The 13,905-nt window shown below is 54.0% G+C and overlaps 1 protein-coding gene across 10 annotated transcripts in view; it reads left to right on the forward strand.

The window, feature by feature from the left end:
* ANKS1A (ankyrin repeat and sterile alpha motif domain containing 1A) overlaps nt 1-13,905 on the forward strand; it is a 171,181-nt gene that overhangs the window by 128,613 nt on the left and 28,663 nt on the right. For all 10 annotated transcript variants that reach the window (XM_074332832.1, XM_074332831.1, XM_074332833.1 and 7 more), the window contains 2 exons: nt 7,803-7,869; nt 13,034-13,140. In XM_074332832.1, coding sequence (XP_074188933.1) covers nt 7,803-7,869; nt 13,034-13,140 — 174 coding nt within the window. The remainder of the gene's footprint in view (nt 1-7,802; nt 7,870-13,033; nt 13,141-13,905) is intronic.

Below are 13,905 nucleotides of genomic sequence, written 5' to 3' on the forward strand. Positions count from 1 at the left end.
GAATTCGACTTTCAACAGTGATGACCTCCTGAAGTAGCAAAGGGATAACTTAATAAGCTTTGAACACAGCTCACACAGCTTTCCTTTGCTCCGTCAGTGTTCTGAACATGTGTTTGATCTCCTCGTTGTATTGGTTTGGGGCTATAAAGAACACAAACGTATTCGACCAGCCAGATATTCTAACGTGCTGCTTACCCTGCTAAAGAAACTCACTGATGAAAGGATCAGTGTCTCGTTACTGTGAACCAGTTTCCCAGGGTCCACTGGTCCCTGGGCACACTGATGATTGAGTTTTCAAACTGTCAAGACTGGGGTTATCCTGGTTCCAGAATAGAGAAAAGCGTACCCCAACAGAGAAGCTGTGCTGAGAGCCCTTAACCCTGAAAGCTCTGTGACACGGAATAATGAAGTCAGCTTTCCCACATTCCTTGTTCTTCGTTTCCTTTGCCTGGTGGGCATGTCTCTGCTTATTAGCATGTTGAGCACAGTTCATCACAAGTGATGAAACTCAAACCAGGGTTGAGTTTACAATTTATTCTCTAAGAGTTGATCCTGAGGTTTTGGTTTTCTCAGTATTTTATTCAATGAATACCCGTATATCCACTACCCAGAGCCTAGGCCCTACAATTTGCATTTTGCTGTACTTGCTTTATCTCACATCTCTCCACATTTCGGTACATTCAAAATTCCATATTATTTTTTTATGCATTTCAAAATAACTTGCATATGTCAGTACATTTAATCCTTAAACATTTTTCAATGTATATCATTAACTAGAGTTCAGTATTTGTTTATAGTACTTAGGAGGGGTAAAATTTATCCAGAGTAAAATCCCTAAATCTTAAGTCTACCATTCCTTGAGTTTTGATAAATACATACATTTGTGTGGCCAAAATTCCTGTCAAGATACATAATGTTATCACCCCTGAAAGTTCCGTCATGCCCCTTCCCAGTCAACCTTTACCCCTCCCCACCCCCCAGGAACTACCCTTCTGACATTTTCCACCCTGGATTGGTTTTGCCTGTTCTAGAGTTTTATGAAACTGGAATCAATGCAGTATGTGCTCTTTTGTGTAAGGCTTATCTGAACGGTTTTAACGAGTGCTTTAAAATGAAGTTTCGGGACTCTGTCAACTCCGTTTATCCAGCTTCTTCCTGTTTCACAAGTTCAGAGATAATCAGGAGTGGCAAGCTGCAGGAAATCCCAGGGCAGCTGATGGATGCTGGGAGTGTGTTTGTATTCAGTGTATATAATTTTTGTTTTACATCTTAAGTATATGTAATTTGGTGATCAAAATTTCACCTCTGACAGCCCTGATGTACAAGACAGGTGTTTCCCCGCAGAATCTGAGGATTCCCCTGTCGCTGGATGTAGGACCTCTTTCCCTGGCTGCACTGCTGAGGAAATCGATTGTGAGTGGGAGTTGAGGGTGCCTTCTTTGGGCTAGTTCACTCGGTAGCCAGCCTCGCAGTGCGCTGGAGTGAAATGCAGATGGGGAAGAGCAGGACCTCGGGAAGCTTACTTGGATGTTATTGGTGGTGAAGGAGAAACCAGAGAGAGAACCGCAAGGCAGGTTACCCGTGTTATAGGTAACTGTAGCCTTTCTGAGGTCTGTGTGCGGCTTCCTGCACCCCACCCCACCCCCGCGCGCCCCCAGTAAGCCTACTTCTGGATAGAAAGTGGATTGCGCAAATTGGACTGGAACCCAAATACATAATCTTCATTAATCTTTTAGATTCTTGTCCCACTTTTTAAAGCCAGTATTTGGCGCACAACCCTGAGTTCTGTGGCAGGCGGTAATAAAGTTAATTGGAATCTAGGTCTCCCAACTTTTTTTCTTCTTTCAGCAGTTTCTTGGGGCTTGGAGTTAAAGATTGCTGTTCTAGCATGAGAAGGGCATTTGGCAAGTGCTGTTTACAAGTAGGACTCAATCTCTGCCGCGTTGTAGGCCTGGGCGTGAGCATCTCCGGGTCAGTAAGGGGCCTGTTGGTAGGTATGGGGTGTGAGATGCTTTGGGGAGCAAGGCCCAGTATCAGCAACCCAAGAGGTCTGGGAAAGAAAAGGTGGGGAGGGAGAAAGGGAGTGAGAGCCCTCACAGGAGCCATTGGCTGTCCTCACTCCACCAGTCTAGCCTGGGGCGGGCCCACGGCAGGCTTGACAGTAGGACTGAGCTGTGTGGTCTCTCAGTCTCATAGAACAAGCAGGATTGAGAAGGTAGGGTGACAGTGTAGGAAAGGAGATTCAAATGGGGTTAAAACAATTAATATGGTTACAGTCTGAGTGCCCCCTGCAATGAGACAGACGGTGCTGAGACTAACAGCCTGCTCTCTGGAAAAGACGTTCCTCATTGTTAGCGAGCTGCCACGTCTGCTTTAGAAGGACAGCCCGGAGCTGACAGCCCTGAGCCGCTTGGCAGATAGTTATTCATTCCCTGCTGCCTTCTCCCCTCCCCCACGGGCCTGCCTCTGTCTCCTAAAAGCAGTTGACAAGGTTAGAAAATCAGGACAAATAATACTAAGATCCATCTTTGTCTTTCCTGAGGCCTTGTGCAATTCAGCCTGGGGGCAGAGGAGAAAAAAATAACCCCGACCCTGGTCAGTGACCCTTTTTCAAATGTGGACTCAAAGCGCACTCTAGGCTGAGAGCCTGTCTGCTGCTGAGAGGCAGAAGGCGAGAGATGGGAATGAATTCTTATGTGGTTGCTGGGCCTGGAGTGCAGCTGTCAGCAGTCTGTAGGGTTCCCTGCACAGCCTTCTGGGGGACCCAGCTTTGACGTCAGCAGTCACCTGATGGCATGGGCCAGGCATCTGTGAGGCAGGGGGGCTTAAGGCTCTGTGCTCCTGGGGATGGAGAGAGCTGTCCAGGCAAGGCCGGCTGGCCAGAGGGGAGGGTCTGCCACTCGATCCCCCTCCGCTCCCCCAGCAGGAAGCTTGAGCTCTCCAGGGAGCAGGCTTGGCCTCCCATGGCACTGACCAGCAGTGAGAGCTGTGCCATCCACGGGGAGCTGGGGAGCCGCCCATGGAGTACAGCTTCCATTTCCTCACCTAAAAAATGGGGCACTGTGTTTGCTGGGCAGCGAGTTGAGGCTCTGCAGGATTGTTGAGCGAAGGTGTGGGGTGTGAGGTTGCTGTGCCAGCAACCCAAGGAGTCCGGGAAAAGATAAAAATGAGGAGGGAAGGGGAGTTAGAGAATCCAGGCTGAGTCCAGAAGTGTTGGCTGCCTTTCCCCTCTCGCTGTATTAGCGAGGTGACCAGCTTGGCGTGGACACTTAACAAATGGTAGCTGTTCTTGTTTGTCACCGAGCACCTCCAGCGTGCCAGCTCTGTACAAGGCACCCTGTGGGATCTAAAAGAAACAGTACGAAGCAGGATCTTTACCCTTCATGGTTCGTTAGTGTCCCTGGGACACACCATGAAACAGCTAATCAGGGGAGTAACAGCACAAAGCCGTGTTTCTGGGCAGCTACAGTGTAAGCGTTGGGGGCGGAGGAGGAGACTGGAAGGTGCCTGGCCCTGGGGGACAGGCCCAAGGAGACTGGAGTATGTTTTCCAGCCGGTAGGAGAGTCCTAAGGAGCTGAGAGCTCCCCGGGCAGCAGAAAGTGGGTTGGGAGGGCGTGTCTGAGACCGGCAGCCAACTTCAGTTGCTAGTGAGTCCAGAGACATCGCCCTTCATGTTCTCATTTGCACCAAACGCAGGTGGGGGAAGGCGGGCCCTGTCCTGTCGTCCTCTGTATCAGGCTGTTGACCGGACCGAGTCCTGCTCTCTGCTATTTGGCTGCCACTGGGAGCCCCGAGCATAGCCGCTGCTTCTCACTTGCGCACCTGGAAGGGAGGTTTCCTATGGGCCTCGGAGCCGAGTCATGCCGAGGCTTGCGGTTCTCCTGTGGACCCCCTGTGCCCAGCACACTTCCTGGCACACAGAAGAGCCATCGAAACCTGGGGAAGTGTTTCTTCCCCCTATAGCTGTAGTCCCCGCCCCTCACGCCCAGTAGCCATTGACAAGTGGATGGTGTGATCCGAGCTGCTCCTGGCGGCCAGGTTATGTTGCTGGGGAAGGAGGCCTCTTTACATGCCCGCCGGTGGGCAGCCAGGGTCCTGTGTTCCACACAAGCAGGTGTCAAGTGGCCCAGTGGCAGGTTCTCCCGTGTTCGTTCTGGTGGTGTTTTCTGGCATGTAGGGAATACATTGTATACAGCCCCGAGGGTGGGGGGGGGGGCGGTCAGAATAGAATAATCCTGAATACTTTCTGACAATGGAGTATTTCCAAGCATTTTTTTTTAAATACATGAGTCCATTGTGGTGATGATAACCTTCAGGCCTTACCTTACCAGATGCAAACACAAGTTCTCTAATAGAGTTCATGGGAAGTGTAGGATGAAGGTGTGGCCATTTCCTATCTCCCTCCAAAAATGTCACTGACCCTAAACAGTAGAGAAAGAAGAGAGCTGTGAGCTGTGCTCCTTCTGTTACATTCCACCTGCTTCTTCCCCTGACGGTCCCAAGGTGCAGAATGTTTCTGGGAACACAGCCTAATCAGATGGGTTTTTAAAGCCTAAATGGTTAAATGCCACGAAATTTAGAATCAGATCAGAATGGTGTCTGTTTTCTGTGACCGCTCGTCTTTGTCTAGACTGAAATGACCAGAATCGCTCTCTGCCAGTGCTGGGCCGTGGTGGGGTGGGGGGTCTGTGCAGGGAGAGACGGTGAGATCCAGCTCCTCCCCTGTCTCCCCACCCAGAGCCACGGGCTGGGCAGGACCACAGCCCCAGACAGCTCTGTGCCGGCAGTGCCAGAGCAAGGACCTGCCACTCTGTCCAAGCGGGACCTCTTTCCTGCCACTTCCCCTCAGCCCTGAGCGTCCACCGAGGCGGGAAGGCGTCCTGGGTTGCAAGCTGTCAATAAATTGCCAAGTGCTCTCAGTTCTTCTGTACACGAGAATCTTCTCAGCTTGACTGGGCTACTACAGTTCACAGAAAACAAAGCATACTTTCTATTTGGGATGAAATAGTTCTGAGAGTGTTCGTCAGCATTTCCCAGCTGGCCTGCAGTCTGCACCTCAGATACCCACCCAAAAGGGCCGGGGAAACCTGGGGTTCTCCTGGCGCTTTGCAGTTGGCACGAGGGTGACTCCTGGGGCAAGGTGTTCACCTGTTCACTCTCATTTTAAAAGGCCTTTTCCTCCCTTCCTTTCTTCCTTTCTCCTATTTACCAAGAGCCAGGCCCAGGGGGTAAAATGGCAAATAAAACATGCTTGATTCCAGCCCTCATGGCGCTTCTCCCACAATCACCCCCTTTGGCCTGGAGGACGGATCCAGAGGCTGAGGACCCACCCCCCGTGTAGCAAACAGTCTCCTCGCCTCGAGTGCCCTACTTTTGTCCTATAAATGTGAAGGTGGAAGGCACGTCAGCAGGTGCCTCCTGCATGCCCAGCTTCGAGGCTCTGGGATCTGACTGGGTGCCCCAGGCCTCGGGACCTGGCCCTGGCCCGGCATTCGGTGCAGCCTGGGGCAGGGAAGCAGCCTGGCCTGGAAGAGGAAAGCTGTCTCCAGATGTCCCTCTGGAAGAAGAGCTGCTCTAGGGGAGTAATGGGACCACTGGGTTGAAGTTACGAAAAGGTTTTAAGTCTGCAAAAAAAAAAGACAAATGTTACACATCAGTGTTTTCTGCAAATGGGTGAACTGACTGGGAGAGGTAGCAAGGCCTTTAGCAAAATCAGACGGGGCGGGAGTTGGGATTCTGTGACCTGTGAACTCCCTGCCGCTGACTCGAGATTCTGTGCTGGAAGAACTCTCTGGAAAAAACGAGGAATTATCCTACAGATAGACTTGCACGTGTGTACAAAGATGTATAGAACACTAGTCATCGTAGCACCGTTTAAAATGAGAAAAGATTAGAAACCACGCGTGCATATCGGGACGGGTTAGGTAATCGTATAGCCATGCGCTGGATGAGCACATACCTCACCCAATTAGGGAAAAGGTGTCCCTTATGAACTGTGTAAGAACTCCAAGATGTGATATTAAGTGGAAAATGGAATGCCTCTGTTGGTATGTGGTGGAATACACTCATATTTGATTACACGTGAATAGAGAGCTAGAAGGATACTGGAGAAACTGGTTCTACTGGTTTCCTCCAGAGAGAACTAGGAGACAGGGCTAGGAAGGAGATTTCTCTGAATAACCTATGGTAGCTTCTGAACTGTGAAGTGTGGATGTATTTATTACCTGTCAAAAAGCAAATGTAAGTAAAAAATGTTTTTTAAAACTTCCAAGATCAGTTTTGCTGCAGACGCCGGCAGGGGCGTGGAAAGCAAACAAACCTTGTACTGAGCATGGACCGTGAGCCAGGTCTCCAGCCCGAGGTGGGATGTACATGATGCTTTTGCCCACACAGCTCTTCAGAGGCAGCAGTAGGCAGTGCCACCCTCGTTTTTTGTAGATTTCACACCAAGGCCTTGGAGGGTGAATGCGCTGCTTGTTCCTCTGGGTCACTCCCTTGCTGCACTGCTGCTTCCTCCGGGGGTTTTCCTTAAGGGGGGCAGAGCAGACCTGTGTGGGGCTGCCAGCCAGCCTCCGGGCCATTTACCCCGTCAGCTGTTTTGTTTCCCTTTGCTTTTGCTAAGCACAGGGATGGAGTTGTAGTGCATGCACAGCCCGTCGTTTCTGTGGCTGGAGGAGAACACCCCTGCACTCCTTTCAGGCTGCAAGGGGAGAGGTGGTGCTGCCCGCTGCGCTTCCGCTGGGTGTCAAATGTGCTGTCTGTCTGCCAGCTGCAGGCTGGCTGCAGAGTTGTTTTTCTGATCCTCAGACCCAGGCTCCTTACTTGCACTTAGAGGAAAAGCCTTCCAAGCCCTGGTACAAAAGGTCCTCTTTCCATTTCTTTGGAAAAAGAGCAGCAAATGAGCTCATTATCACTGCAGCCCAGAAAGGAGTGGGAAGGGAAGAAGAGAAGGGGGCCGTCTCCTCACTGCACGATCCTGCCCCTGGTCAGATTTCCTAGGGTGGGAGGCTTGAGTCTGGCTCAGGATGACAGCCCAAGCCAGATGGCTGAGACAGGTCCACACCGGGGCAGTGCTGGAGATGGTGGATGCTTTGAGACCAGCTCTCTGCTGTGGTCGAGAGGAAGGACGAGTGTGTGCGTCCTTCTTATCCCTGAATGCAGAGCTGTCAGGGACTGCTGGCCTCCAGGGAGCAAAGGAGCCTCCGTTCAGGGTTATGTGCCTACCCACCTTGGCTTCCAAGAGGCTCCTGTGTCAGGTGCTCTGCTTATCTCAGCCCTAGAAATCGGCCTCACACCTCCAATGTGGCGTCATACAATATCACTTACCTGTGGAGTGCTTATGGTTTGCCAGGCGCTGCCCTAGCACTTGGGGTGCAACAGGAGACAAAGCTGGCAAACTCTCCTCATGGAATTAAAATTCTGGCATGACCAGTGACACGTGCCAGGTCTGGCCTGCTCTCACACCCTCTACCCAATCGCTACCTGGTCTGGGTGAACTGGGGGGATAGAGTGATACATAAATGCCTTGGAAGAGAGGCTCTTTGGCATTTTCAGCAGCCAAGCCCAGGTCGTTACCCTCTCACTCCCTTCAGAGCATGTCTTCAGACCCTACTGGGCTATGCCCAGAGTGGGCCTTTCTCGGTCTGAGCAGCAGAGTTCTGACACCTTGCCGGTTGGTGCCAGCCTCGGAATCATCTCGAAGAGCCCTGGAGGCCTGCCCCCAGTGCCCTGATGGCAAGCTGGCCATGTTTCACCCAAGCCTGACAGCCTGTCCTTTCTGTTCCTCTTTCTTCCGTTGCAGATTGAGAAAATCATGAGCTCTATCGGAGAAGGGATTGACTTTTCTCAGGAACAGCAGAAGACCTCAGGTATTGTACCAAGCTGTCCTCTTCCCCACAGAACACAGCCCCCTGGTCCTTTCTGGCTCAGGTTTTCCCTTCGACACAGAAAACAGACCCTTACAGGGTGAGCGAGCTCACGTCAGACCACGTCATGCTCGCACAACTGAGAATCTCTTGCATCCAGACGGCCCATCCAGTACTTATTGTTAGAGCCATAGCTCATTTCACATATTGGAAGGGAATGTGTACAGAATTTCAGGCTGCCTATTAAGAAACTGTATGTTTTAAATCAGCAGTTGTTACTCATAATCCTTTTCGTAAATGTAGGCTTTTTCCAGTTGGCTTAAACTGGAGCGCCCCGCGGTGTGGGTCCCCACTACCCCTTCGTGGAAACGTGGCTCTTGTTTGCCTAGTCCGTGACAGTGGCAGAGCATGGGCGTGGACCAGTGGTCCCAGATGGTTAGCCTGCTTCTGGAGGGGCCGGCTTTGCTGCTTCCTCCCTGTGTCCGTTTCTCCACTTTTCCATTTACGTAGTCACTCATCGTTTTTACTTCAGATCACTACTACCTTGGGAATTCTTTTCATATCACAGCCCTAGGGGGCAAGGGCTGCCTCTGTTTCCTTCCTTTGAAACAGAACTAGGGAGGCCATATCTAAGCCCTTTTCCTTGATAATAGAATTGTGGTTGTGTTACTTTCTTAGGTCGGGTAACATTCCGAGCAGCTCTCACACTCCTTCCCCCAAGCAGATCTCCTGCTGCCCCCGCCCAACCGGGTCCCTCCCCCTTAGCGAGGAAACGCCTCTGCACTGAAGGGGTAGAATTCCTTGCTCACTCCGAGCTTCCATCCAGGATTGGCCTGGTAGCCCCAGGTGACACCGCTAGTGCCTCCATGGGCCTCTGGCCCTGGTAGGAAGTCTGATGGGTGGGGACAGGTGTGCACATCTGGGAGAAAGGACCTGAGGCCATGGGGCTTGTGGACAGAGTATGGGCTCTGGAGCCTCAGTCCTGGGTTCACATCCTAGTTCTAAATCCATGTGTGTCTTGCGCCAGTCACTTAGTCTCCCTGAGCCCCCAGTTCCCTGTCCACACATTTGAATGACAGCACCTCCCTGCTGGGTTTGTGGGGATGAGTACTGTATACTAATACCCGACCTGAAGAGGCACTCAGTAAGCAGTGGCTCTGCTCGTTTTTGTCCATGAAGTCATTACTGACTCGTCGAGGCCTAGAGAAGAGGGTCTCTGCTCCCCTGGCTCGTCTCCCAGTCCCGTTTTTCAGGCTGGGTTCCTAGAGCCACCCTCCCTCCAGCAGCCTTGTTTCCCTGGGTTCTAGCAAGCGGGCATCGCTGGGTTTAGTCCGTCTTTGTCAGCCTTGGAGGACAGCAGGGTCTGCCGAGGTGGCTTTTCTGGCTGAGAGTTTGTGGATCTGTTTCCAGGCAGTTGCTTCCTCTCAGGCCACAGGGTCACCCTGTTGTCGTTTTCAGGCTTTACCAAGAGGCAGGTGTTTGTGGGGAACAGACGCCCAGGACTGAGACAGTCATCATGCCATTTTCAAAGCTGTGCTTTGGGCACAGCCAGGAACAGGACCGACACCAGTCAGTTCAGTCGAGGCCACTTTGCTTCCCTGTCCCCCTCGGTGTCAGAGGAACCTAAATCACTTGCGTGTGCTTGAGAGTTTGGGGTCAGAAACAGGCCATTACCTCTTGGCTTTGCTACATCAGGAGCCGTGGCAGCACCTCTGGGAAACACTCTCCTAGGAGAACCCTTCTCCTTGGAGGTGCTGACACGGAGCTCTTTCTTTGCCCTGCTGGTCGCACCCCGAGCCCTTGCCCCCCATGTAACCATGTGAGGGCGAGAGTTGGTCCCACTATCCCCCTAGGTTTCTGGATCCCAACATACAATCTCGCTTTAGTCATCGTTTAGTGGAACCATTGTCCATACGCTAGCTTAGGAAGTCAAGGGCAGGCACACAAGGGAGGCCGCCTGAGCAGAGGGTACGTGTACCTGTGCTGCCGAGCTCCCACCACTGATCTGCCCCACTGCCAGCTCAGGAACTTGGCCTCTGGCCGATGGGTGGGGGCGGGGCTTCCCCCACAACCTCGGGAGCAGCAGCCGTCAGTCCAGACCAAAGCAGAATCCTTAACTCTTATTTATTTTGAATGGTCAGTATCAGGGGTTCAGCTTGTCCATGGGCTTCCAGATCTAGAAGAGACCTGGGCTCTGAGCTTGCCAGCCTGGTTGGGGAAGCAGCCCTTCCAGCGGCCAGCCCTTACCTAAGTGTGGGATTGCCTGGTGTGACTGGCTTTGCAGACAGTCATGCCTTGAAGGGTGAGACCCTCTGTGGCACTTGAGTCTCAGTCCTGTTTTGGACCATGGGCCCCTGAGCTGCCAGCACTGAAGCTGGTTACCCGAATCCCCAACAGCCATGGTTACAACCATCCCGCTGTCAGGAGTCCAAGAGGGTAAGCCTTCCTCCTGGCCCAGGCCACGAACCTCACCGCTCCGCTTGCTTTTGCTAAAGCCAGTCATTGTAGCTGTTGAGTAGCCGCTCAGTGCCAGCCCCTCCTGGGGCCTGATCTCCCTGCACACAGAGCCCCTGCTTTTTCAGGGCCATCTATAGCCTGTTGGGATGCAGGCGCCCCCCGGCATGTTTAGAGGGTGGCATGGGGTCCCTGGGTGGTTGGCCCTGTACACGTTGCCTTTTTTGTCTCTGCAGCTGTGGAGGTTTGTCCCGGTTTCCCCTGCCCTGGGTGCCTCCCCTCCCACGCCCTTTCCCTCAGATTGCGAGTGGCTGGCTCTAGACCTGGCGCTTCCCTGCACTGTGACGGGCCAGAGAGAAGTCACTTCCGGGCTGTTTGGTGCGCTCACCTGAGGAACATCAGGTGTAGGATCCTTACTTTGTCACCTAGTTTTGTGATCCCCGAGGTGTATCTTCTTGGCAGAGAGGCACAGTCATTCCTTAAGTGGAGAGTAGGTTTGAGGGTCACTTAACCTACGGGCTGTGCCCTCAGGGCAGTGTCATTCCTCTGTCCCATCTCTGGCTGTCCTAGAAACTATGGGCCACAATTATAGGAATGTCCCTTCTCTGTTCTCCCCGAGAAGCTGCCTCCAGCCCCCTGAGCTGGAGGTAAAGTTTCGCCGTCTTTACCTTTCATGTGCATGTGTGTTGGACAACATCGGATACTGGGAAATCTGTCGTTTGGCTCGGATGCTAGTGCTGCTGTCTTTCCCTCGGCAGCGGCAGCAGCCGCTGCTTCTGCTTCAATGTCCGATCCCTAATGTATTTTCCTGAGCGTGGAGGGGAGGAGGGGATGAGGGGAGGAGGGGGAGGGCCAGACCTTATGAGAGTGAGCAAGGACCGTGGAGCCGGCAGCAGGCAGCGTGGAGCCCAGGAGCCTTTAGACAAAGCACTCGGCTGCGGTTCTGTGAGCGCACACATCCACCGGCAGCAGGCAGGACCACAGCTCCGGCTGGGGGATCACAGGCAAGAATGAATCAGCAGCCAGGGACACTTGACTTCATGGGCAGACAAGAGCCTACCGCTTAGATCCCCGGAGCAAACAGCACCGCTCAAGGGCAGGGGAGCTCAAGTAGTCCCAGACGGCTCGGGCTGCTGCTACAGCGCGCGTCGGGAGGCCACCCGGGGCGCCGACCACCATCTGTTCTGTGGAGGACAGCCGAGAGGGGAGCCTGGGACCCTGGCTCACCCGGGTCTCCTAGCTGACCCAGCCAGTTGGCCTTGGCCTGCCCTGCGGGCACAAAGTGCCAGGAGCGACAGAATGACTTTCACCGTGTCAAGAGTTCTCTGGAGGTGATGTTTTTGTAGTTGGTTCTTCTTCCGTCCTCGCACCTCTTTTTCCTCCCTTTCTCTTTTTCCCTTCTTTTACCTGTACTTGCCTGTGAAAACCAGAGAAGTAGGTGGGGGTTAAGGCATTCAGCTCAGAGCATCCACGGTCTGCCAGGAAGGGCTGAACTTTTTTCCTCCCTGCATCACTACTCCCTGTCCTACCCAAGGAGCATAGCGAGTAGGTGTCCTCCCTTCCCTGCCTGGCCTCAGAGGAGAACGCCAGGACCCGAGACCCTGGGGAGACACTTGCTGTCTTTATGTCTCAGCCGAAGAGAGGACAGCACTGAACGTGAATAGACTTCAGCTGCCACAGCTCAGCTAACAGAGGAGCGCTTCCTTTCCTTTTATCCGGCTGGGTTTTGTCATCGTCCTTCGCCCAGAGCTGGATCTGCCTGCCTGCTTTCCACCTGAGCGGGCAGACGAGACACAGGAGCAGCCACTAGCAGAAGAGGACAATGAATGCCCGGCCCCTGCAAAGCCGCCCAGCCCGGGAAGGCAGCCCTTCAGACAGCGCCCCGGCCCGGGACACGCCCCGCTCTCCGGCCGCCAGGGTCTAGCTGCGGAGCAGGCTCCTTGGCCCACCGGCCGCGCCGCCCGCAGAATGCGATGTTGGCGCCAACACAGACACCCTGAGCCTCGGTCCATGCGCCCCGCTCGGCCCTCACTGCCTGCGCCTCTGAGCACAAAGGGCCATGGTTTGCTTGTTCCGGGACTGCTGGGGGAAAACAAGTAACAGTCTCTTTCCTCCCCTGCCGTGTCCGCTGCTGCTTGGGTTGCATGTGCTGGGTCCCTGCGAGCAGCCACCGCCGCTTTTCTCCTGGAGCCCTCGCTGTGTGCCTGTGTCCCTGAGCTGCATGAAGATGTGTGCGCTCTCCTGACCAGTGTGTGCTGCAAGGTCACAGGACCGGGCCGCTGCCACAGCCCCACGGGGCTCCCGGCGTGCATGGATGAGAGGGGCTCCCCAGCCCCGCTAGTGCCTGTGGGACCAGACTTTCTGAACTACCTCAGTGTGAACGCTGACGAGGAGCTGACCGGAGACCGTTGGGGGTTGGCTTCCCCTGACCTGTGGGCAGAGCTCGTGCGTGTGGCCCCGTGGCCCTGCAGCAGCTCAGGCCGAGGGGTGTGAGTGGGCGCAGCCGCCCAAGGTTGGGAGAGTGGGGCGCCCGGCGTGCTGCCCGCGGAAGAGGAGCTGCGGGCCCTCTGCCCTCTGCTCTCTGGTCCGTAGTTTGGCTGCTTTATGGTAATGACCATGATGTGGCAGTGCCATCTGTCTTCCTCTGAGTGCCGCTGCTACCGCCTTAATGGTTTTTCCCTTTTCAAGCGTCTGCCGATTCCTCTCTCGTCAGGTTCGCGGACGCTGGAGCAGAGCGTCGGGGAGTGGCTGGAGGCGGTTGGGCTGCAGCAATATGAGAGCAAGTTGCTTCTGAATGGCTTTGACGATGTCCGCTTCCTGGTAAGTGCCAAGGCCTCTGCATGGGTGGGTGCTGCTCCGTGAAACGTGCTGCCCTGGTGTCCCCGTGGCTGCTGCTGGAGTTTGAAACTGTACGTAGCCCCACATCCCAGAGCAGAGCTGGCTGAAGTGACTTAGGCATCTGGGAAATTAGCTGAGTGTCGGGCACCTTGTTTCTAAACTCTGTCCCCTCTAATTCTGCTCCAGAAACAGTTCTGTAGGGAGAGCTCTGCAAGTCTGCATCCCAAGGAGGGTCCCTGACTGCAGACCTTTGTCCTGTCCCCGGTCTCCCTCTCAGACCTCAGGTCGTGTGTTGTGTGGTGAGGCGTCAAGGCCGGTCAGAAACCAGGAGTTTGGGTGGACAGGACAGCCAGGTCCCTGTGGTGACCCTCCATCCCAGCTCGGCTGGACACCAGAAGGTTCCTTTGTTCTCCAAAACTTTGCTGTCAAGCAGGTAGTCCCCGGAAGCACGGAGGCTTGTCTCTGGCAGAAGGGCCTGTTCCCTGGCCTGTCTGGGCTGGGGAGTGAGGCCGCACAGCCTCAGGTACCCGGGGCCTCACAGATGGCTCAGGGGAGAGGCTGTGTTGCTGGTTTGAAGGATTGGTATCATTTTGTTACAAATACAAGTCAAAAAAAAGAGAAAACTTGAGGTGCCTTTCCTCAGGCTCCCTGTGGAGTCTGCGCCTGGGGAGAACCCTGGGCAGGAGGCGGTGCTCCCTTTGCTAGTCTGAAGTAGCTCAGAGCCATCTTTCTCCTGGAAGCCCTGCC

This window comes from Rhinolophus sinicus, linkage group LG05 (assembly GCF_036562045.2).
Source record: "Rhinolophus sinicus isolate RSC01 linkage group LG05, ASM3656204v1, whole genome shotgun sequence".
Classification (NCBI taxonomy): Eukaryota; Metazoa; Chordata; class Mammalia; order Chiroptera; family Rhinolophidae; genus Rhinolophus; species Rhinolophus sinicus.